The 19,316-nt window shown below is 71.6% G+C and overlaps 4 protein-coding genes across 6 annotated transcripts; 1 reads left to right on the top strand and 3 right to left on the bottom strand.

Annotated features, from left to right (window-relative positions):
* Positions 1-321: 321 nt before the first annotated feature.
* Positions 322-1,140, top strand: LOC122152588 (RIIa domain-containing protein 1-like). 2 transcript variants are annotated; one of them, XM_042785263.1, is made up of 4 exons: positions 322-380; positions 608-684; positions 853-899; positions 994-1,140. In XM_042785263.1, the coding sequence occupies exons 1-4, from the start codon at positions 345-347 to the stop codon at positions 1,056-1,058; spliced, it is 225 nt and encodes a 74-aa protein (XP_042641197.1). In that variant the 5' UTR covers positions 322-344; the 3' UTR covers positions 1,059-1,140. The 2 variants fall into 2 exon arrangements, 1 of the variants encoding a protein (XP_042641197.1); XR_006164663.1 differs by lacking the exon at positions 322-380 and adding an exon at positions 401-461 and having other exon boundaries at positions 853-1,140.
* A 7-nt stretch (positions 1,141-1,147) lies between these two features.
* Positions 1,148-4,166, bottom strand: LOC122152586 (39S ribosomal protein L9, mitochondrial-like). Its single transcript, XM_042785260.1, has 7 exons — positions 4,040-4,166; positions 3,641-3,800; positions 3,224-3,348; positions 2,892-2,942; positions 2,579-2,680; positions 2,140-2,223; positions 1,148-1,483 (listed from the first exon to the last, which is right to left on the bottom strand). Exons 1-7 carry the CDS (start codon positions 4,118-4,120, stop codon positions 1,352-1,354), a joined length of 735 nt encoding a protein of 244 aa, XP_042641194.1. The 5' UTR covers positions 4,121-4,166; the 3' UTR covers positions 1,148-1,351.
* Positions 4,167-4,623: 457 nt separating this feature from the next.
* Positions 4,624-7,751, bottom strand: LOC116965418 (tudor and KH domain-containing protein-like). 2 transcript variants are annotated; one of them, XM_042785257.1, is made up of 13 exons: positions 7,717-7,751; positions 7,489-7,624; positions 7,116-7,222; positions 6,817-7,006; positions 6,498-6,637; positions 6,147-6,402; positions 5,836-6,002; positions 5,576-5,748; positions 5,433-5,497; positions 5,192-5,346; positions 4,981-5,109; positions 4,843-4,900; positions 4,624-4,779 (listed from the first exon to the last, which is right to left on the bottom strand). In XM_042785257.1, the coding sequence occupies exons 2-13, from the start codon at positions 7,607-7,609 to the stop codon at positions 4,730-4,732; spliced, it is 1,611 nt and encodes a 536-aa protein (XP_042641191.1). In that variant the 5' UTR covers positions 7,610-7,624; positions 7,717-7,751; the 3' UTR covers positions 4,624-4,729. The 2 variants fall into 2 exon arrangements, with proteins under 2 accessions (XP_042641191.1, XP_042641190.1); XM_042785256.1 differs by having other exon boundaries at positions 4,624-4,900.
* A 367-nt stretch (positions 7,752-8,118) lies between these two features.
* On the bottom strand, positions 8,119-17,916 carry LOC122152533 (nuclear receptor ROR-gamma-like). Its single transcript, XM_042784918.1, has 10 exons — positions 17,910-17,916; positions 13,008-13,093; positions 12,483-12,624; positions 11,874-12,206; positions 11,175-11,296; positions 10,926-11,058; positions 10,461-10,568; positions 10,251-10,361; positions 9,282-9,391; positions 8,119-8,840 (listed from the first exon to the last, which is right to left on the bottom strand). Exons 1-10 carry the CDS (start codon positions 17,914-17,916, stop codon positions 8,682-8,684), a joined length of 1,311 nt encoding a protein of 436 aa, XP_042640852.1. The 3' UTR covers positions 8,119-8,681.
* Between the last annotated feature and the right edge of the window lie 1,400 nt (positions 17,917-19,316).

The raw sequence follows: 19,316 nt of genomic DNA on the forward strand, positions 1-19,316 counted from the left end.
GGCGGCCGCGCTCACGCGTGTGCAGAAGGGCTGTTGTGTGCGCACGCGTGTCCGTGTGTACACGCAGGGGAGCGTGTGTGTGTCCGTCTGTCCGTGCGTGTGCCCGTCCCCGCGTGGCCCTGTGTCCCGTGTATCCCGCCCCCCCCCCCCCCCGCTGCCGCCCGGCGCCGCTGTCCCCGGTGCTGAGCGCCAGGAGCCGCCGGGGCACGGACCCACGGACACGCTGCACAGCGGGGACCCCCCCGTGTCACCCCCCCTACCCACCCCCCCCACGGCCGGGTCTCACACACACCCCCCCCCCCCCGCCGTTGCCATGGCGACGGGCTGCAACGGGCGCAGCCAAGATGGCGTCGCCGCAACCGCCGCCGCGTCCCCATGAGGTGCCGGGGTGGGGGGGTGGGGGCACACGCACCCACACACCCCGTGGGGACACGGGCACACGCGGGGGGGACACAGGGCAGGTGGGTGTGGTGACCCCCCCCCCCGTGGCAGTGCGGCTGCGGCACCCCACAGTGCTCGGGGGGGGTGTGGGGGGGTGGTTGTTGTTGGGGTGAGGTCCTGCGTGGGCCAGCCCACTGGTGACAGTGTCGTGTGTCTGTGTTCCCAGCCCACGCTCCGCCTGAGCAGCGAGAGGTACCTGCGGGCCCACCCGGGGGTCCGGCTGCTGCTGCGGGGGTTCCTCAGGTGAGACACATTCCCCCATCCCACCCACCCCACCCCCCCCCCCCCCCGAGGAATTTCACAAAAACACCTCAATTAGCAGAAGATAAAAACACCCATTTTCCATCGTGGGAAAGCACATCAAAACACCCCCTTTCCCCCCCAAACCCCTGTGCCCCCCCCATCTTCCAGGGAGCTGCTGCTCCATCAACCGACCAACATCCCGGAGTTCGCTGCAGGTGAGGGGGGGCTGGGGGGTCCCCATGGCTGGGGGGTGTGGGGGGGGGGGTCCCAGCCGCCCACTCACCCCCCGCCCCCCCCCCCCCCCCCCAGGGTACTTCTCGCAGCCGGAGCTGCCGCGGCGGATCCAGGAGGAGCTGGGGGGGTCGGCACCCTGAGGGGGGGGGGGGGTCTCACCCCAATCCCAGGCGGTGACACCCCACACTGGGTGCTGCTGTGGCGTCACCCAGAGCTCGGGGGGGGGGGGGGGGGGCCGGGGGGGGTACAGGAACCCTCCCGCATGGCCCCCCCCCCCCCCCCCCCCAGCTCTTTAGTGGGTACAGAAACAGCTCAGCCCCAGGGGACCCCCCTCCATCCATGCCAGGGGAACCCCCCCGCCATTCCCCCCAGTGCCTGCCGGTACCAAGCCGGTGCCGGGCACACTGGGGGGATCCTGGGGGGCCCCCCCGGCTCAGAGCAGCGTCTCCCTCTGTGCCGCCAGCCGGGCCTGCTGCTGGGCCAGCCAGTGCTTGTAGCGTTTGGTTTTGGGGCGCAGGAAGTTCACCACGTCCATGGGCACCCGGACGGTCTCCAGCCCGTTCACCTGCGGCACCGGGGGGGGGGGGGGGGGGTGTCAGGAGAGGGGGACCCCCCCTGCCACCCCCTCAGCAGCACCCCGTGACCCCCTGGCGGGGGCGGGGGGCCGTTGCTGCGCTCCGGCTTGCGGCCGCTCTCGCTTCTCTCCCCGACCCGGGCCCAGGGGAGCTCCATCCCGAAATCCCAGTGGGATCCGAGCGCGGGGGGACGGATGGACGGACGGACATGGGACGAGCCCCCTCCCCTCCCTGCGCGCGCCCAGGGCCGGGCACAGCGAAGGAAGCGGGAGCCGAGGCGGCAGTGACACGGGCTGGGAGCCGGCCCCGCGCCGGGAAGGACAAAAGGCGAATGGCGGCGGGCGAGGAGCCGCGCTCCTCTAACTAGGTCGCGGGGTGGGGGGGGCTCTTGCTCATGGTTTGGTGGTGTTTTTTTTTTTTTTTATGTGTTTTTGGCGTTGGCTTTTTTTTTTTTTAAAAAAATAAAGCATTTCTGCTCCTCGCAGCCCTCCCTGTGCTGGAGGACAGGCACCGCCAGCTCGGCTCAGGGTTTCTCTGGTGGGGGCACTGGGCTGGGGAGCTGGCGTGGGAGCCCCGTGGGACGTGGGGAGGGGTCGTGGGGAGAAGGGGGGGGGCCGCGGTGTCAGGGCCCCGGGCAGTGGCTCACCGTCACGTCGCACCAGTACTCGCCCCACCTGGTGATGGGCTCGGCGGGCAGCTTCAGCGCGTGGGGGGGCACGAAGACCCGCAGCTGAGAAACACCACGAGGCCCCGGGAGGGACAGTTGGGGGGGCAGCGAGCCCCCCCCCCGCCTCCCCAGCCCCTTCCTGGGCCCCCCAGAACAGCCAGGGCAGAACTGCCCGGCCCCCAGCGCGTGCCATGGGCTCATCCCCTGATTTACCATCTTCCCTTCTTAATCCCTTTAAGGTTTTAAACCCTCTGCTGAGCCGCGCTCAGCACGTGCCCCACCGAGCCCCGAACGCGCCGCTGGCTCCTCCAACCCCCTCAGCAACATCCCCCCCTCGGGATTTGGGCCCCCCCCAAGCGGCTCTGCTCACGCGCAGGGACCCCCCCCAGCCCCGGCAACGCCGGGGAGCACCGCTCACGTTTTTGAAGAAGTGACGAGCCACGATTTCGTTGTTCAGCTCCCACTTGATGTTGTTTTTCATGCCCACCTCGAGGCGGCAGCCCTTGAGGAACTTGATGGTCTGTAAAGGCGGGAGGAAGGTGGCGGGGAGAGTGCGGGGGTCAGCAAGGTCCCAGGGAGCCCCGGCCCCCCACCCATGCGCAGGCAGCCCCTGCTCGAGCCGCAGCTGGGGGCAGAGGGCTCCCGACACTCCGGCTGAAGCTTTGAGCTCTTCCCAGGACTCGGGAATTTCTCCAGAACAACTCCAGACTCGCCGGTGCCCCCCCACTCACCCTCTCCCCGCTCCAGGTCTGCATCACCTCCAGTTTCCCCTCTTGGCGCAGCTGCAAGGGGAAGAGGATGGAGGAGAATAAGCGAGAGGAAGGCTCTCCCGTCATCGTAAACGCTGCAGAGGGATTTATCAACGAGTGGGGCTCGTGGTGGGACGGTATTTCTAGGGCAATTGGCACATCTCACCCCACGAAATCACAAATGCGCGGGCGGAGGGAGGCAGGGATGAGCCCAAAGAGCAACCGGCCCTTTGAAAGCAAACTCTCTGCTCCTTAAGTTCTCCTGATTTCAAAGCTAAAAACACCCCGGGAGCAGCCCCTTCGTGCCAACTCACCTTCTTCTCCTCCTCAAACATCTTCTTGTTCTCCGGCGAGGCGTAGACAGCCAACCCCTGTGGCAGGAGCTTGTTACGACCCAGGGATTTCTTCACGCTGACCAAGTCCCCCCGGTTCCCCAAATCTGCAAGGAGGGGACGTTAGTGAGGCGCGTGCCGGAGAAGCGCCAGCTTTGACATTCCATCTGAAGGAAGTTAAAAAAAAAAAAAACAAGAGACCCGAAATGCCACAGAATTATTGGTTTCAGGGCTCTGCAACCCTAAACCATCGCAGGGTCTGAGGGGTGGATCCCTGCTGCCAGCGGATCGCTGGACACGGGGCCAGCCGGGGGGACCCCTGCCTCTCCCCGGCGCAGGGGGAGGCAGAACAGGGCAGACACCGGCTGAGGCGGGAGCGGCCGCGGGGAAGGGACGTACTGTCCACCGACTGGGTGAGGATCAGCTCCAGGTCCGTCTTGGGCAGGTGCTTGGTGTCCTCCAGCAGCCGGTAGACACGGTGCCGGCGGGGGTGCAGGCGCGGCTGCCGCCCCTCTTTGCTGAGCGGGACCTTCCACCACCGCTCCACCACCACGGTGCCCTGGCGCAGGAGGGAGGGTGAGTCCCGGCCCCCCGGCCGGTTGTGGGGCTCGCTCCCCCCCACCCCCCCCGCCTCTCCCGCGGGGGACGAGCTGGCTGCCCGCCTGGGGACCCCCCGCCCCTATGCAGGCCCCCTGCACCCCCCCCGCTCCCCTCACGGACACCTCCGCCCCCCACCCCCCCGGCCCAGAGGTGCAGGCGGGCACCCCGGGAGCCCCGGCAGCCCCCCGCGGCCCTCACCCGGCCGTGGCTGAGGCTCAGGGCCCGGCTGGCCGCCCGCAGCACCAGGCCGCAGCCCCCCGCCGCCCCCCGGCCCAACATGGCCGCCCCCGTCCCGCTCCCGGTGCCGGCCCGAGGACCCCGCGGGGCTGCCCGTCGCTGCGCCTGCTCCCCAGGACCCCGCCGCCGCGCCTGCGCAGTAGCGTCCCAGCGGGGCCGGCGCCCGAGGACCCCGCCGGGGGCTGCCCGCCGCGCGCCTGTGCCCAACGCTCCCGGTTGGGCGCCCGGTGCCCCCAACAGCGCCCCGGTATCCCTGCCCTTCCCCCCCCCCCCAATATGGCAGCTCCCGTGTCCCCCCGAAACGGGGCACCCTCAGGCCCCCTCCAAACCGGGGGCTGCCCCCGGGTCCGGTTCTCCTCCGGTCCTTCCCCTCCCACCCGGTCCCGGTCCTGCCCTTCCCACCCGCGCCCAGTTCTTCCCCTCGGTCCCGGTTCTTTCCCCTCGCCCCGGTCCCGGTCGGCGGCAGGGAGCTCCAAAACGTTCCATTTTATTGAATCAGGACCCAAAACCGGTTCGTTCCACTCGCTGCCAAACCGGGCGGAAACAATCCCAGCGCAGAGCGAGGGAGCCGGTAACCGGGAGCTCCCCGGGGCCGCTGCCAGTAACGGGGGCCGGGACCCTCCCGCCTCCCCCGGGCTGGTGCGGCCGGTGTCACCAGGAGCTGCTCGCTGTCCCGCCGCCGTCCTCAGCGCCGGTGGCATCTGTGCAGAGCGGGGGGTGAGGGGGGCACCGGGGGGGCACCGGGGCACAGTGCCGGTACCCACCGGGGAGGCGGGCGCTGCCCAAGGCCGGGGGGGTCTCGCCAGGGTTCTCAGGGGGCTCCTGCGCCGGGAAGAGCCGGTTAATGGTGCCAGGGGCCCGGTGCCGCAGGGGTGGGGCGAGAGGACAAACCGTGCGCTCACCGGGCTGCGGGCCGCAGCCAGCCCGTCACCGGCCCCTTCCTCCTCCTCCTCCTCTTCCTCCTCCTCGCCGCCGTGGGGCTGGGGCACAGCGTGGCCCAGGCGCACCAGCTCCGCGCCGACGTCCAGGGTCTGTGGGGAAAGGAGCCGTGGCAGCACCGGGGGGGCACGGGGCGGGGGTACCGGGGGGGTACCGGGGGTTACCGGGGCTCACCTGGCCGCCGTGCGTGGCGTAGAGCCGCACCTCGGGGCGGGGGCCGAGCCCCGAGGGGCCGTAACTGGCGATTTTGGCCAGCAGCGGTTTCCAGGCCGCGCAGTGCGTCAGCTGGTCAAAGGCGTCCAGCGCCACCTCCGCCCAGCCCTGCGGCTCTGGGGGGGGGACACGGGGGTGAGGGGACACTGGGGCGGGGGGGGGGGCACAAATTTGGGGAGGGGGGGGTTAGGGAGGGGCTCACCCGCGGGCCCGATGCCGGCCAGGCTGCACTCCAGGGCCTGGAAGGGCAGGCTCAGGAAGTCGCTCCTGGCAGGCGGAGAGGGATGGCGTGAGGCCACGGCCCCCCCCCAGCTTGTCCCCATGTCCCCCCCTCCCTGGGCTCACCGCAGGGCTCGCAGCGCCTCAGGGGGGGCCTCGCCGTTGTCCCCAAAATCCACGTAGTAAAGGTCCAAGTTGCCGTTGGGCAGCGTGCCCAGGACACGGGCGCGGTACCAGTCGCTGCCGTCCGTGTAGGGAGCGGCCACGATGGCCCCGGGCTGGGCGGCCGGGAGCTCAGCCTGGGGGGGGACAGGGTGGGTGACACCCCCGGGAGGGGCAGGGGGACCCGTGCTGGGGGGGGGGGGGACACCAGTCTGGGGGCTCACCGCACACCCGCTGCCCCGGTAGTACTGGCCCATCTCTGCCGTCAGCTTGTCCAGCTGCAGGCTGCGCTGGCCGACGAGCTGGATCCAGAAGTGGTTGGGGTTTTCCGCGGCCGAGACGTAAACCTCGAGGGGCTCGTCGGGGGGGAAGCTGAAATCGGGGCTGGGAACTACAGGGGAGTCCCGGTGAGAGCCCCCGAGAGCCAAAGCCGCCCCGCAGACCCTGCCCGGCCTCGGGGGGACCTGAGCGCGTCCAACCCCCCAGCACCGTTTATCCCGACACGCCCCGGGGACAACGCGAACGCTTCTCTTACCCTCGAATTTCAGCACTGCTGCGTCGGCCGGCTCCTTGTCCTCCAGCTCCTCCCCGGAGGGAGCCAGGCCCGGGAGTGAGCCTTCACCCCAGGACGAGCCGCCGTCCTCCTCCCCGTGCTCCGGCGTCCCGCTGGGGAGCGGCTCCGGCTCCCGCCGGCTGCCCAGGGGCTGCTTGCGCAGGCACCGCAGCGCCGTCGACCGCGCCAGCTCCTTCCGGAAAGCATCGTCTTCCATCAGCTTCTCCGTGATGAGTTTCTTTGGGAATGGGGGGGAAAAAAACCCACAAAACCAAGGAGAGCGATGTGGTTGGGGGGCCGAGGCATCCCCCAGCCCCTCCGCCTCCCGCTCACCTTGGCGGCTGCCACCTCCTTCCGCGTCCCCGAGAGCTGGATGACCCTGACCGGGGACAGCCCGGCGTCAGCCTCGCGCTCGCAGAGCACTTTGGCCCCCGAGCTGCGGCAGATGCCCCGCACAGTCTCGCCGCCCCGGCCTGCGGCAGACAAGGGAGAGCCCCGGGAAACTGCGGCAGAGCGGCCGCGGAGCTGGGGCCAGGCTCCCTCCCGCAGGGAAGCGGGGCTGCTCCCTGCGCTCGTGCCACCACGGGCACTGAGCGGGTAAATCCACCACAGCTCCCGCTGTCCCCTGCCTCCCCGGGGCGGGCGGCCGTACCGATAATCCTGCCCACGGCTCTCTGGGGCACGCAGAGCTGCTCCGACACCAGCGTGCTCTCCGTCATGATCTGGTGGACGGCGGCTTTCGCCCGGCAGACTTGGCTGGGGGAGCCCGAGATCAGCAGCGTCGTCTCCTCGGCCTCATCCTCGCCCTCCACCCCGATGCGAGCCCCCGTCTCTTGGCTCAGCTGCGGGGCAGGGGGGGACCAAGCCCCGGCTGCTGTTTACCGGGGTTCCCAGTAAACTCGTCCTTCCCTCGTTACCCCCATGAGAGGTGCAGCCTCCAGCATCACAAACCTTTCTGATGGTGGCTCCCTTCCGGCCGATGATGGATTTCACGGCCGCCCGGGGGACTCGCATCTCAATTTCCAGCTCCTCGTCTCCCACAGAGGTCAGCCGCTCCTCTGAGGGCAAAGCGGCAGCGCCGGGTCCCCACAGCCGCGTCCATCCGCGCAGGGCGAGCCAAGCCCCCCGGGAGGGGTATCAACAGCACGAGGGAAATTCAGGGCGGGCAAAGCCACTCCCAGAGCCTCCCCGTCCCCCGCGAGGGGCCCACGGCAGCTCGGGGCGCCCCCGAGCACCTCAGCGCCCTTGGGGAAGGTGAGGGCAGGTGAGGGGGGCGCAGCTGACCGCTGCAGCCGGGGGACGGCGCCGGGGCTGCGACACCCACCTCGGCTCTCCCGGTACCTGCGGTACAGGACGAAGCAGACGGCGGCGCCAGCCGGGACGCCCAGCACCACCGCAGCTTTCTGCAGCGCCGTCAGGCCGCTCCAGCAGCCCCGCTCCGCCATCGTCCCCCCCGCGGCCTGGGGAAGGAGAGGTTTTACCGGGAGCCCGTCGGCAGCCGGGCCGGTGTGAGGGGGGAGGGGACCCCGGCCGCGCCCGCCCATCCCGGTACCGGCTCCGCTTCGCGCCACCGCCGCCCCACGCGCCCGGCCGCCGCTAGCCCCGCCCCCCCCCCGCCGCCGCGCTCCAATCGCAGCGCCGCTCCTCCCCGCCCCGCCAATCCCCGCCCGGAGGGAGCTGTGGCCAATCCCCGGGACGGCTTCCCACAGGAAGGGGGAGGGACACGGCGCCTGCCTGGGAATAAAGCGGCCAATCCGCGCCGCGAGGCAGCCGGCTGGAGCCAGTCGGCGAGAGGGAGTGGCGCCCGGGCCCGCCCCGAGCTGTGAGTGACGGGCGGCGGGTCCCGTAGAGCGGGAGGCTCTGCGCCGTCCCACAATGCCCCGCGCGGCGCCGGCGCGGGGTCTCGCGCCGTGTCACCCCGTTCCCCGCGTGACGGAGCCCACGGACGCGCCGTGTCCCAAAAATGCCTTTATTCCAATTCGGTACAGCCGCGGCCCCGGCCCGGCACCCCCCGGCGCTCGCCCCCCCGTCACCCAGCCGGGCCACCCGGGGGGGGAGCCCACGCGTGTCTGCACACACGGGAGCCGGTGGCCCTGGGAGAGCCCCGGGGAGGGGGTGGGCGTGTGCCTGTCCCGCGTGGAGCACCCACCGCGGCCCCGGGGACCCCAGACTGCTCTGCGGGGGGGTGGGGGCACCCTCGGGTGACAGAGCCCCGCCGGGTGACGGAGCATCGGTGGGTGACAGACTGTCGTGACAAAGCTCCTCGGGGTGACGGAGCCCCGCCGGGTGACAAAACCCTGCTGAGTGACGGGGCGTTGTTGGGTGACGGATCCTCCTCGGGCGACGGACCATCGCCGGGTGACAGAGCATCGCCGGGTGACAGAGCACAGCCGGGTGACGGTCCTTCACCGGGTGCGGGTGCCCCCGGCCGAGGGAGCACCCCGGGGTGCCGGCACTCCTGGCCGTGGGCAGGCAGCAGGCGGGGGGGGCCGGGCGAGCCGTGGGGTGTCGGGGGGCTCAGCGGGCGCTGCCGGGGGTCTCGGGCTCGGAGGCGAAGAGCTCGCGGTAGAGCGGGGGGAAGGCGGCGTGCAGCACCCCGGGGTGCAGGCGGCGGAAGGCCTGGAGCTGCTCCACGTGCTGCGAGCACAGCGCGCGCAGGCGCCCGGGCGGCGGCAGCTGCCCACGGGGACACGCGCCCGTCACGCGGGGACACGTGACTGACACGTGGGGTCACACACACCCGTCACACGGGGACACGCACCCATCGCGTGAGGGAACACGCACCCAAGACGGGGGGGGACACGCACCCATCACACAGTGGGGACACGCATCTGTCATGGGGGGGACATATGCCTCACACAGAGAGGGGGGACACGCACCCAACACGGTGCCCACGGGGACACGCACACATCACACGGGGACACGCGCCTATCACACGGGGGGACACGTGTCCGACATGCGGGGGGACACGCACCCATCACACAGGGGACACGCACCCATCACGCAGTCACACAGGGACACACACACATCACGTGTGGTGACACGCACCCTTCACACAGGGACACACACCCGTCACGCGGGGGGACCCCGCGCCACGGCAGCCCCCCCGTGCCGCACCCTGGCCAGCAGCCCCTCGCGGCGGGTCCGGCGCAGCAGCACGCGGAAGGCGACGTCCAGGTGTCCCTGCAGCCGAGCCACCTTGGCCTGGTCCTGCAGCCACGGGCGGTCTGGGGACGGGGACACGGCGGGGCGGCGTGGGGACGGCGTGGGGACCGGGCTGGGATGGGCACGGGGACAGGGATGGGGACAGGGACCGGGGTGGGATGGGCACGGGGACAGGGACGGGGATGGGATGGGCACGGGGACAGGGACGGGGACCGGGGTGGGATGGGCACGGGGACAGGGACAGGGGTGTGATGGGCATGGGGACTGGGATGGGCACGGGGAGAGAACAGGGACTGGGATGGGATGGGCACAGGGACAGGGATGGGGACAGGGACAGGGATGGGATGGGGACTGGGGTGGGCACAGGGACAGGGACGGGGATGGGATGGGCACGGGGACAGGGATGGGGACTGGGGTGGGCACGGGGACTGGGATGGGGACAGGGATGGGATGGGGACTGGGGTGGGATGGGGACAGGGATGGGGACTGGGGTGGGCACGGGGACAGGGACGGGGATGGGATGGGCACGGGGACTGGGATGGGGACAGGGACAGGGACAGGGATGGGATGGGGACTGGGGTGGGATGGGGACAGGGACAGGGCTGGGATGGAGATGAGATAGGGCTGGGGACAGGGACGGGATGAGGATGGGAGAGGTGGGACCACGGCAGGATGGGAAGAGGATGGGGACAGGGTGGGGACCACAACAGGACAGGGACAGGAACGGGGACAGGGACCCGCTGGGGCTGAGGGCGGGACAGGAGGGGCACGGGGGGTGGGAACGGCTCAGGACACCCAAGGCCAGCACCCGCTTTAGGACAAAACCAGGGGGGTTTGGGCAAATCCTTGTTTGGGTTCCTATGGGGCGGGGGGGGGGGGGGGGGGGGAACTGAGGCAGGGGGTGACCCGGGGGTCCCTCACTGGCGTTGACGAGGACAAGGGCGCTGAAGAGGGCCACCTCGCTCTCCGAGAAGTGCAGAGCGCAGAGGCTCTGGGCGAAGTCGAAGATGGAGCTGATGAGCTCGTGGCAGCCTGGGGGGATACATCGTCACTGTGTGTCCCCCTGTGTCCCCCTGCGTCCCCCCGTGTCCCCCCGTGTCCCCCCGCGTCCCCTCATGTCCCCAGCCCTACCCAGGGATCGGAAGAGCTCGGCGCCGGCGTACTTGCCCTCGAAGAAGACGGTCCGGTTGTCGGCGTTGAAGGCTCGACACATGCGCACCAGCACCACCTCCATGGCTCCTGCCGCCGCCCGGCAGCGGGACGGGGACGGGGACGGTGGCACCGGGGACACGGGGCCCCACGGTGCTGCCGCTCGGGGTCGGGTGGGTGCCCCCGCGACACCAGCCCTGGGGGCTGTCACCTCCCCGGTGGGACCCATGAGATTGTCACCTTACTGGTGGGGTCGGGGTGGCCCTTGGGGGCTGTCACCTCCCCGGTGGGACCCATGGGACCCCCACCCCCATGGGGCCACGGCACCCTCCAGGGACTGTCACCTCCCTGGTGGGACCAGTCCCCTCACCTGGGGACACCGGGGCTGGGGGGCCGGGGGCAGCAGGGCCCGTGGGGCCGGGGACAGGGGACGCGGTGGCCCCGTACCCGCTTTGAGGAGGACGATCTGGTCGTTCTGGCAGAGGTCCATGAAGCCGCGCAGGCGCTTGGCGAACTCCACCACATACTGGATGGCCTCGGTGATGCGCCCGGCGCAGCGCTGCCACATCTCCTCCATCGGCTGCGGGACCGGCCGTCACCCCCCGCCCCACCGGCCCCACCGCTCCGCGCTGGAGCACCCGGCGTCCCCTGGGGACCCTCGCGTCCCCTCCCCTGTCCCCACCCCGGTGGCCTCACCTTCCTCTGGTAGGCGCAGACCTCCTCGCGGGAGAAGGTGTCCCAGCGCCGGAGCTGCAGGTCCTCGGCGCGGAGCTGGCAGGTCTCCCGGTAGGACTTGAGGACGTTCTGGGTGAGGTGCTCTGCGGGGACACGGGGACGCGGGGACACGGGGGTGGGGGACGGGGATGGGGACGGGGACAGGGCAGGCAGCACTTGCCCCTGTCCCTGATGGGCAAGGTCCTGCCACCATCCAGCACCCATGGGTGGTGGATCCAGGTCCCGCCATCACTGAGCACCCATGGGTGGTGGAGCCAGGTCCCACCACCATCCAGCACCCATGGGTGATAGAGCCAGGTCCCACCAGCACCCATGGGTGATGGAGCCAGGTCCTGCCATCACTGAGCACCCATGGGTGGTGGAGCCAGGTCCCACCACCACTGAGCACCCATGGGTGATGGAACCATGTCCCACCACCATCCAGCACCCATGGGTGGTGGAGCCAGGTCCCACCAGCACCCATGGGTGATGGAGCCAGGTCCTGCCATCATTGAGCACCCATGGGTGGTGGAGCCAGGTCCCACCAGCACCCATGGGTGATGGAGCCAGGTCTTGCCACCTTTGGGCACCCATGGGTGGTGGAGCCAGGTCCCACCACCACTGAGCACCCATGGGTGACAGACCCCAGTCCCCGCGGGCACATGGCACCCAGTGACTCACCGATCTCCACGCCGGCGGACGTGGGTGACTCCAGGAGGCCGCCGGCATCAGGGTGGGGGTAGAAGCCGGGGCCGTCCCCGTCCCCGTCCGGGCCCCGCTTGGCCCCCTCCAGCCGCCCCGGCTCCACCTTCACCGTGGGAGCAGCCCTGCCCTCCGTCCCGCCGTGGCGGGTGCCGGTGGGGGTCAGTGGGTGGCCCCGGCACCCCACCAGCCCCAGGGGGCCGGGGGGTGCCCCCTCGGCCACCCGCTCCCGCTCCCGCTGCTCCAGCTGCTGCTGCACCTCGGCGTGCAGCCGGTCCCGCTGCTTCTTGGACATGCGGCCAAACTTGACGGCTGGGGGGTGGGGGGGAGGAAAGAGGCGGCGACGCTGTGGGACACGCGTGTCACACGTGTGTCCCCATGCGTGTGCAGGCACCGGTTCCCCGCGACCTACATAGCCGTGGCACCGGGGCTTTCCGGCCCCACACGCGTGCCGCGGCGGCCCTCACCGCCCCGCTTCCTCCGGGCGCACCCACGGCCCCTCCGCTTCCTCCCGGCGATGTCCCACGGCCCCGGGGCACCTGCAGCCCCCACGGGGGAGGGGGACGCGGGGTGGGGGGGTGCACCCACCGTCGCGGGACATGCCGAGGCGCAGGCACTTCTGCAGGCGGCAGTGCTGGCAGCGGTTGCGGCTGGCCCGGTCGATGGGGCAGTTCTGCTGGCGGCTGCAGGCGTAGCTCAGGCTGCTCTGCTGGCTGCGCCGGAAAAAGCCCTGCGCCGGGGGTCAGCGCCGGGCCGGCTCCCCCCGGCACCCCCCGGCACCCCCCGGCTCCCCCCGGCACCCCCTGGCACCTCCCGGCTCCCCCCGGCACCCCCCGGCACCCCCCGGCTCTCCCCAGCTACCCCTGGCACCCCCCGGCTCCCCCCAGCACCCCCCGCTCCCCCCGGCACCCCCTGGCACCCCCCAGCACCCCCTGACACCGTCTGGCACCCACCAGCACCCTCCAGCACCCCCTGGCACCCTGCAGCACCCCCCAGCACCCCCCGGCACCCTCCTGGCACACCCCAACACCCTCACAGCACCCCCTGGTACCCCCTGGTACACTTTGGCACCCTCTGGTACCCCCAACACCCCCCACCCCCCCACCCACTCACCTTGCAGCCCTCGCAGGTGATGACGCCGTAGTGGATCCCTGAGGATTTGTCCCCGCAGATCTTGCAGGGGATCACCTCGATGTGGGCTGCGGGCGGGAGGGGGACGGTGTGGGTGCCCACACCGAGGGTCTCCCCAAACCCCCCCGAGGAGCTCACGGCCCCTCCGGGCTGACGTGGCGCCCGTGGGACCACGTGTGTCACCCGTGTCCTCGCACGCTCTCCCTGGGCTCGCGTGTCCCCCATGGGCTCCGCTGCCCCTCGGGGACTCCCAGGCTCCCCACGGGCTCCCGTGTCCCCCGTGGGCTCACAGAATCCCCGGCCCACCCCCGTGCCCCGCGTGGGACTGCGTGTCCCTCATGTGTCCCTAACAGGTTCACGTGTCAGCACACGGGCTCACGTGGCCGCCGTGGGCTCACATGTCCCCTCGTAGGTTCACGTCTCCCGGGGGCTCACCCGCCGCCCCACGGGCTGCTCCCGTGTCCCCCCCCCGGGCTCCCAAGGGCCCCGGGGGACCACGTCTCCTCCTCCACCCCCGTTCTCAAGGGGCCCCCGGGGTCTGTGTGTCCCCTGTGGGCACTGGTGCCTACGGACACACGCGTGGGGTCCCGTGCCCCCGCGAACTCGCCTGGTCCCAATGGGCTCACGTGTCCCTCGCGTGTTCCCGTGGCACCCACGGGCCCCCACGCCACCCCGTGGGCTCCGCTGCCGCCCCCCCCCAGCCCATGGGTGCCCCCCGGGCGTCCCCCCACGGCCCCGGCACAGGGTGGGTCCTGCCGGACGCCGGGGGCTGCCGAAACCGCAGCAGCAGCGAGCACCGGCGAAGCCGCAACTGGGACGCGGCCCCACCTTGCAGGAAGGCGCCCGCCGCCACGGCCCAGCACGGCACCGGCACGGCACCGGCACAGCACCGGCACAGCACTGGCACGGCACCGGCACAGCACCGCCACGGCACCGCCATGGCCCAGCACGGCACCGGCACAGCACTGGCACGGCACCGGCACAGCACCAGCACAGCACTGGCACGGCACCGGCACAGCACCGCCACGGCCCAGCACGGCACCGCCACGGCACCGCCATGGCCCAGCACGGCACCGGCACAGCACTGGCACGGCTCAGCACGGCACCGGCACGGCACCGGCACAGCACCGGCACGGCTCAGCACGGCACTGGCACGGCACCGGCACAGCACCGGCACGGCTCAGCACAGCACTGGCACGGCACTGGCACGGCACCGGCACAGCACCGGCACAGCACCAGCACGGCTCAGCACAGCACCAGCACGGCCCAGCGTGGCCCTGGCATGGCCCCGGCACGGCCCTGCTGCACCCTCCGGGTGGGCAGGGGACCCTGGGCATGCAGCCACGGGGGGGACACCGGGGTGGGGGGAGCAGAGCCGGGGGACAGCTGAGCCTGGGGGGACACCAGAGCAAAGATGGCAGAGCTGGGGGACACCGGGGTGGGGGACCCCCAACCCCCTGGGCTGCCCCAGAGCCCCCAGGAGCCCCCTCCCACCCCGACGGCTCCCGTCCCTCCCCGCCACCAGCTTGTCACCCTCTGCCCTGCACACGCCTGTGCACGCACACAGGCACATCCACGCACCCCAGCACACGCCTGTGCACACTCGGGCACGCCTGAGCCCCTCCTGCCTGCTCGCACACGCTTGCACACCTGCACGCATGTACGGGCACCCTTGCACACGCCTGCATGCAGACGTTCAAGCGCAGGGAGGTTTTTGGGGGGCTGATGCACGCCTGGGCACGCGTGGGCACACGCACGTGCCCTCAGTCACACGCACGCACTCGGGCACACGTTCGCCCGCGCGCTTGTGCACGTTTGCAAAGGGTTGTGCAAAGCTGCAAACGCTCGCCCACGCTGCCGCACGCTCGGCCACGCTCGCGCCCACTCCCGTGTGCTTGCACACGTTCACGCACGCCCGTGGGCGCCTGCGCCCGCTCTCGCACGCTCGCGGCTGCTCGCACGGGCCAGCATGCGTCCGCCGAGGCTCGCACACGCTCCCGGGCGCCCTCGCACCCTTGCGCACGCCTGTGCCTGCCACGCAGCCGCTCCTTCACGCTCGCACACGCTCGCACACGCGCGCACACGCGTGCACACGCCCGCACACCTCTTCCTCCCCGGGGGCCGAATCTGCCTCGTCGGCTTTTTCCACCCGCCCCAGTTTTGGGGCCCGGCGGCCGCCCTCGCATCCGGCGCTGGCGGCCGGGCACCGGGGACCCCCGCGGCGGCGCCGGCCGGGGGGGGGCCCTGGGAATTCGGCGCTTTGAGTCAGCCCCGCGCCCCGGCACCCGCATTAGTCAACGGCGGCGGCGCCGGCGGCTGCCAGGAAGCGCCGCTTTCGGGTGCTGCTCCTGCCAGGAACCGGCGGCGAGAGGTCGACGAGGTCTCCCCGGCCCCACGCCTCCCCCCGGCACCCGCCCACAGCACCCACCCGCTCCCGGGGGCACCGGTTCCCCTGGGCGCCTGCCAGCAACACCCAACGGTCCCCGTCGGCCCCACCAGCACCTGCCAGCGGTACGGGCACCCACCGGTACCCCTCATCCCCACCGGCACCCACCAGCACCCACCGGCACCCACCAGCACCCATCATCCCCGTCAGCACCCATCAGCACGCACCAGCACCCACCGGTACCCCTCATCCCCACCAGCACCCACCGGCACCCACCAGCACCCATCATCCCCACCAGCACCCACCGGCACCCACCAGCACCCACCGGTACCCCTCATCCCCACCAGCACCCACCGGCACCGACCAGCACCCATCATCCCCGTCAGCACCCATCAGCACGCACCGGCACCCACCGGTACCCCTCATCCCCACCAGCACCCACTGGTACCCCTCATCCCCACCGGCACCCACCAGCACCCATCATCCCCGTCAGCACCCATCAGCACACACCGGCACCCACCGGTACCCCTCATCCCCACCAACACCCACCGGCATCTACCAGCACCCATCATCCCCACCAGCACCCACCAGCACCATGAGCACCCACTGGTTCCCATCAGCCCCACAGGGACCTGCTGGCACCCATCAGCCCCACCAGCACCCACTGGCACCCATCAGCCCCACCAGCACCCACCGGCACCCATCAGCCCCACCAGCACCCATCAGCCCCACACGAACCCAGGGGCCCCAGGGCACCCACTGGCCCCCACCAGCCCCACGGGCTCCCATTAGCACCCACCAGCTCCCGGGACACCCACCGGCACCCCCAGTCCCCCCAGCACCCACAAGGACCTGCTGGCGCCCATCAGCACCCACCGTCCCCAGGGCGGGGAGATGGACGGGTGCTCCCGACCCCCCTTCGGCGCGGCGTCACGGCAAAACACGCCATGACACGTCATGGCACAGGCCAACATGCCATGATACGGAGAGGAGGGGACCCCGGGGGACCCCGGCCCCAGCACCCAGGGGTGCCGGCAGCCCCTGCCTCAGTTTCCCCAGTGCCAAAGCGGGGGGGCGGGTGGTGCGGGGGGGTGGTGCCGGAGCGGGGCCACCTGCGTGTCCCCGTCCGTGTCCCCGTCCGTGTCACCTGCGCCGGCCCCGCGCAGCTGCCAGCCCCCGCCACATCTAAGGGCGAGCGCCCGACCCGCAGGTGCGCGGGGGCACCCATGGGTGCTGGGGGGGCACCCGCCCCCCCTGGCCCCGGGGGGGGAAACGGGGCTGCCCGGCGCTGCCGGGACACACAGCAACATGTGATAACATGTGTGTACGCCCCGCAACACGCGTGCATGCCACACTCCATGCACGGACAGCCGGAGCTGTGTACGACACCCGCACGCGCTGCACCGCCCGGCAACATGGGTGCACACGCCATAACATGTGTGCGCATGCAGCTACACACCCTAACATTTGTGTACACACAGCGAGAGGCTGTAACATGTGTGCACATGTAGAAACACACCGTAACATGCATGCACAGACCCTGTAGTGTGTGCACATGCAGTTACACAACCTTCATCACATGCATGCCCCAAAACATGCCTGTGCATGCCACAACATGCATGGTCATGCTATAACATATGCCAGACATGGCTGTGTGAGCTGTAAAACTCGTGTGATGCTGACACGCGCTGACACACGCTGACACATGCAGCCCCCGTGCCCTGTCAGCTCCTGGTGCTCTCGCACACGCACACACCCTGCCCTGGCACACACACACTCTCACATGCGTGCACACGCATGATCCAACATGCTCCCACCTGCTTGCACAAGCACACAGCTGTGCCCATGTGTGCACACACCCATGCACACCCGTGTGCTCCCACGCCCTTGCACACCCACTCCTGCCTGCTCTCACACGCTCCACACCCTTGCACACACACCCCCCCCGCTTGCTCCCACAGCCTTGCACACACATGTGTACACGCTCCCTCACCGTTGCACACGCACATGCACATTCCCACACTCTTGCACACACACAAACACGCTCCTACATGCCTGCACGCATGTCCGTCTGCTCTCACGAGCCTCCACTGATGGCACACACACACACGCACACCCGAGTGCTCCCACGCCCTTGCACACACACACACACGCACACCCGTGTGCTCCCAGGCCCCTGCACACACGCGTGCACACCCCAGCACGCTCCCACCTGCACGCACACACCCGCACACCCGCTCCCACGCTCCTCCGCGTGCGCCCGGCCACTCTCACACGCTCCCACGCGCCTGCACGCTCCCACACGCGCACACACACGCGTGCCCAGCCACGCGCGCACCCCCACCAGCTCCCTCCCCCCGTCGCACACGCACGCACGCCCCCTGCCACCCCCTGCCACACGCAGCCCCCCCGCTCCCCCGGCCCAGCACGCAGCCCCAGGGGAGCACACGCCCGCACACACGTGTGCCCCCACCGCAGCCCCCCGCGCCGGGCCCTACCTCGCATGGCGGCGGCAGCGGCGCGGGCGGCGCGGGCAAGCGTTATAAGGGCGCCGGGGCCCCCCCGGCATCCTGCCCCCCCCCCCGGCATCCTGCCCCCCCGGCCCCACGCACTGGAAATTTCCGACTTTCCACGGGGCGGCAGGGGGGGAAACTGAGGCACGGAGGGGCGGCGCGGGGACCCGGGCAGCCGGGGGCACCCCCAGCCCCCCGTGACCCCGGTGACCCCGGGCGAAGCGGAGCGGGGACCCAGGCGGGCGGGTGGGCACCGGCACCCCCCGGCCCCACGGGACCCCCCGGCACCCGGATGGGCTCAGCTCTGGGGCGCAGCCGGGGCCCCCCCCGGCACCCTGAAGTGTCCAGCTTCGGGGGGCAGCAGTGGGACCCCCGGACACCCTGACGTACCTGGCCCTGGGGCGCACTGGTGGGACCCCACAGCACCCCAACATGCCTGGCCCTGGGGTGCAGCCACGGGACCCCACAGCACCTCGATGTGCCTGGCTTTGGGGTGCAGCCATGGGACCCCCCGGCACCCCAGTGTGCCCAGTGTTGGGGTGCAGCCATGGGACCCCCCGGCACCCCAGTGTGCCCAGTGTTGGGGTGCAGCCGCGGCCCCCCCTGTGCCAGGCCCCAGCGGGGGCTCAGGCGGGGCCGGGCCGTGGGGGAAACTGAGGCCGCAGCGCTGGGAGCGCCCCCCAGACCCGGGGGTCCCCCCGCTCCCCCCGCCCCCTGCGCAATGGCGGGGAACGGGGGGCGCCCGGCCCCGCCCACAACCACCACGCCCCGCCCACGCCCCACGCCCCGCCCACGCAAACCGGCCGGAGCCCCGCCCACCCCAGCGACTCCGCCCACACACCCCCTGCCGCGGCCCCGCCCCTCACCGGGGGTCCCGTGGGCGGGGACTCCACGGGCCGTGGGACCCCCCACCCGTGGGCAGCGCGGCGGGGACGCGGACACACGCACCTACACACACACACACGGTCCCAAAGGGGCTCCCCCACCCCCCGCCCCCCCGAGGGTCCCCTCCCGGCCGTGGGGTGCCACCCGTGACCGCGAGGGATGTGACCGAACCCCACGGAAACCGGCGACACGAGGGGTGATGCGCGGCGGCGCTGCTGCTCACGGCCCCCCCCAGCCCCGCCTGGGGAAACTGAGGCGGCGGGGGGGGGATGGACATGCGGGGGGACACGGGGGTGACCGGGGGACACGCGTGGACACACACGCGGTGGCGAGGCGCGTCCTCCCGCGGCCGGATGAAGAGACCTGGAGGAGGAGGGGGCCGGGCTGAGGGGATCCCCCCGTACCCCCCCCCACGGCCACTCGCGGGGGGGCCCCGGGGTGTCCCCGTCCTCGCTGGGGGCCCGGGGGGGCGGCGTGTCCCCAGCCGCGGCCACAGCGGGCGGGGGG

This window comes from Tyto alba, unplaced genomic scaffold, assembly GCF_018691265.1.
Source record: "Tyto alba isolate M040663 unplaced genomic scaffold, T.alba_DEE_v4.0 Super-Scaffold_8, whole genome shotgun sequence".
NCBI classification, from domain to species: domain Eukaryota; kingdom Metazoa; phylum Chordata; class Aves; order Strigiformes; family Tytonidae; genus Tyto; species Tyto alba.

Excerpts from the sequence above, each read along its gene's own strand:
- LOC122152588 (XM_042785263.1), top strand. The coding sequence starts at position 345 with ATGGCGTCGCCGCAACCGCCGCCGCGTCCCCATGAG. Across the intron at positions 381-607 it reads CGCCGCCGCGTCCCCATGAG|CCCACGCTCCGCCTGAGCAG; the intron begins GTGCCGGGGTGG and ends CTGTGTTCCCAG. Across the intron at positions 685-852 it reads CTGCTGCGGGGGTTCCTCAG|GGAGCTGCTGCTCCATCAAC; the intron begins GTGAGACACATT and ends CCCATCTTCCAG.
- LOC122152586 (XM_042785260.1), bottom strand. The coding sequence starts at position 4,120 with ATGTTGGGCCGGGGGGCGGCGGGGGGCTGCGGCCTGGTGCTGCGGGCG. Across the intron at positions 2,681-2,891 it reads AGACCTGGAGCGGGGAGAGG|ACCATCAAGTTCCTCAAGGG; the intron begins GTGAGTGGGGGG and ends CCGCCTTTACAG. Across the intron at positions 1,484-2,139 it reads AGTACTGGTGCGACGTGACG|GTGAACGGGCTGGAGACCGT; the intron begins GTGAGCCACTGC and ends CCGGTGCCGCAG.
- LOC116965418 (XM_042785256.1), bottom strand. The coding sequence starts at position 7,609 with ATGGCGGAGCGGGGCTGCTGGAGCGGCCTGACGGCGCTGCAGAAAGCT. Across the intron at positions 6,403-6,497 it reads AGGAGGTGGCAGCCGCCAAG|AAACTCATCACGGAGAAGCT; the intron begins GTGAGCGGGAGG and ends CCATTCCCAAAG. Across the intron at positions 5,110-5,191 it reads ACGCCACGCACGGCGGCCAG|ACCCTGGACGTCGGCGCGGA; the intron begins GTGAGCCCCGGT and ends CTTTCCCCACAG.
- LOC122152533 (XM_042784918.1), bottom strand. Across the intron at positions 10,569-10,925 it reads GATCGTCCTCCTCAAAGCGG|GAGCCATGGAGGTGGTGCTG; the intron begins GTACGGGGCCAC and ends GGGCGGCGGCAG. Across the intron at positions 8,841-9,281 it reads GCGAGGGGCTGCTGGCCAGG|CTGCCGCCGCCCGGGCGCCT; the intron begins GTGCGGCACGGG and ends CCCCGTGGGCAG.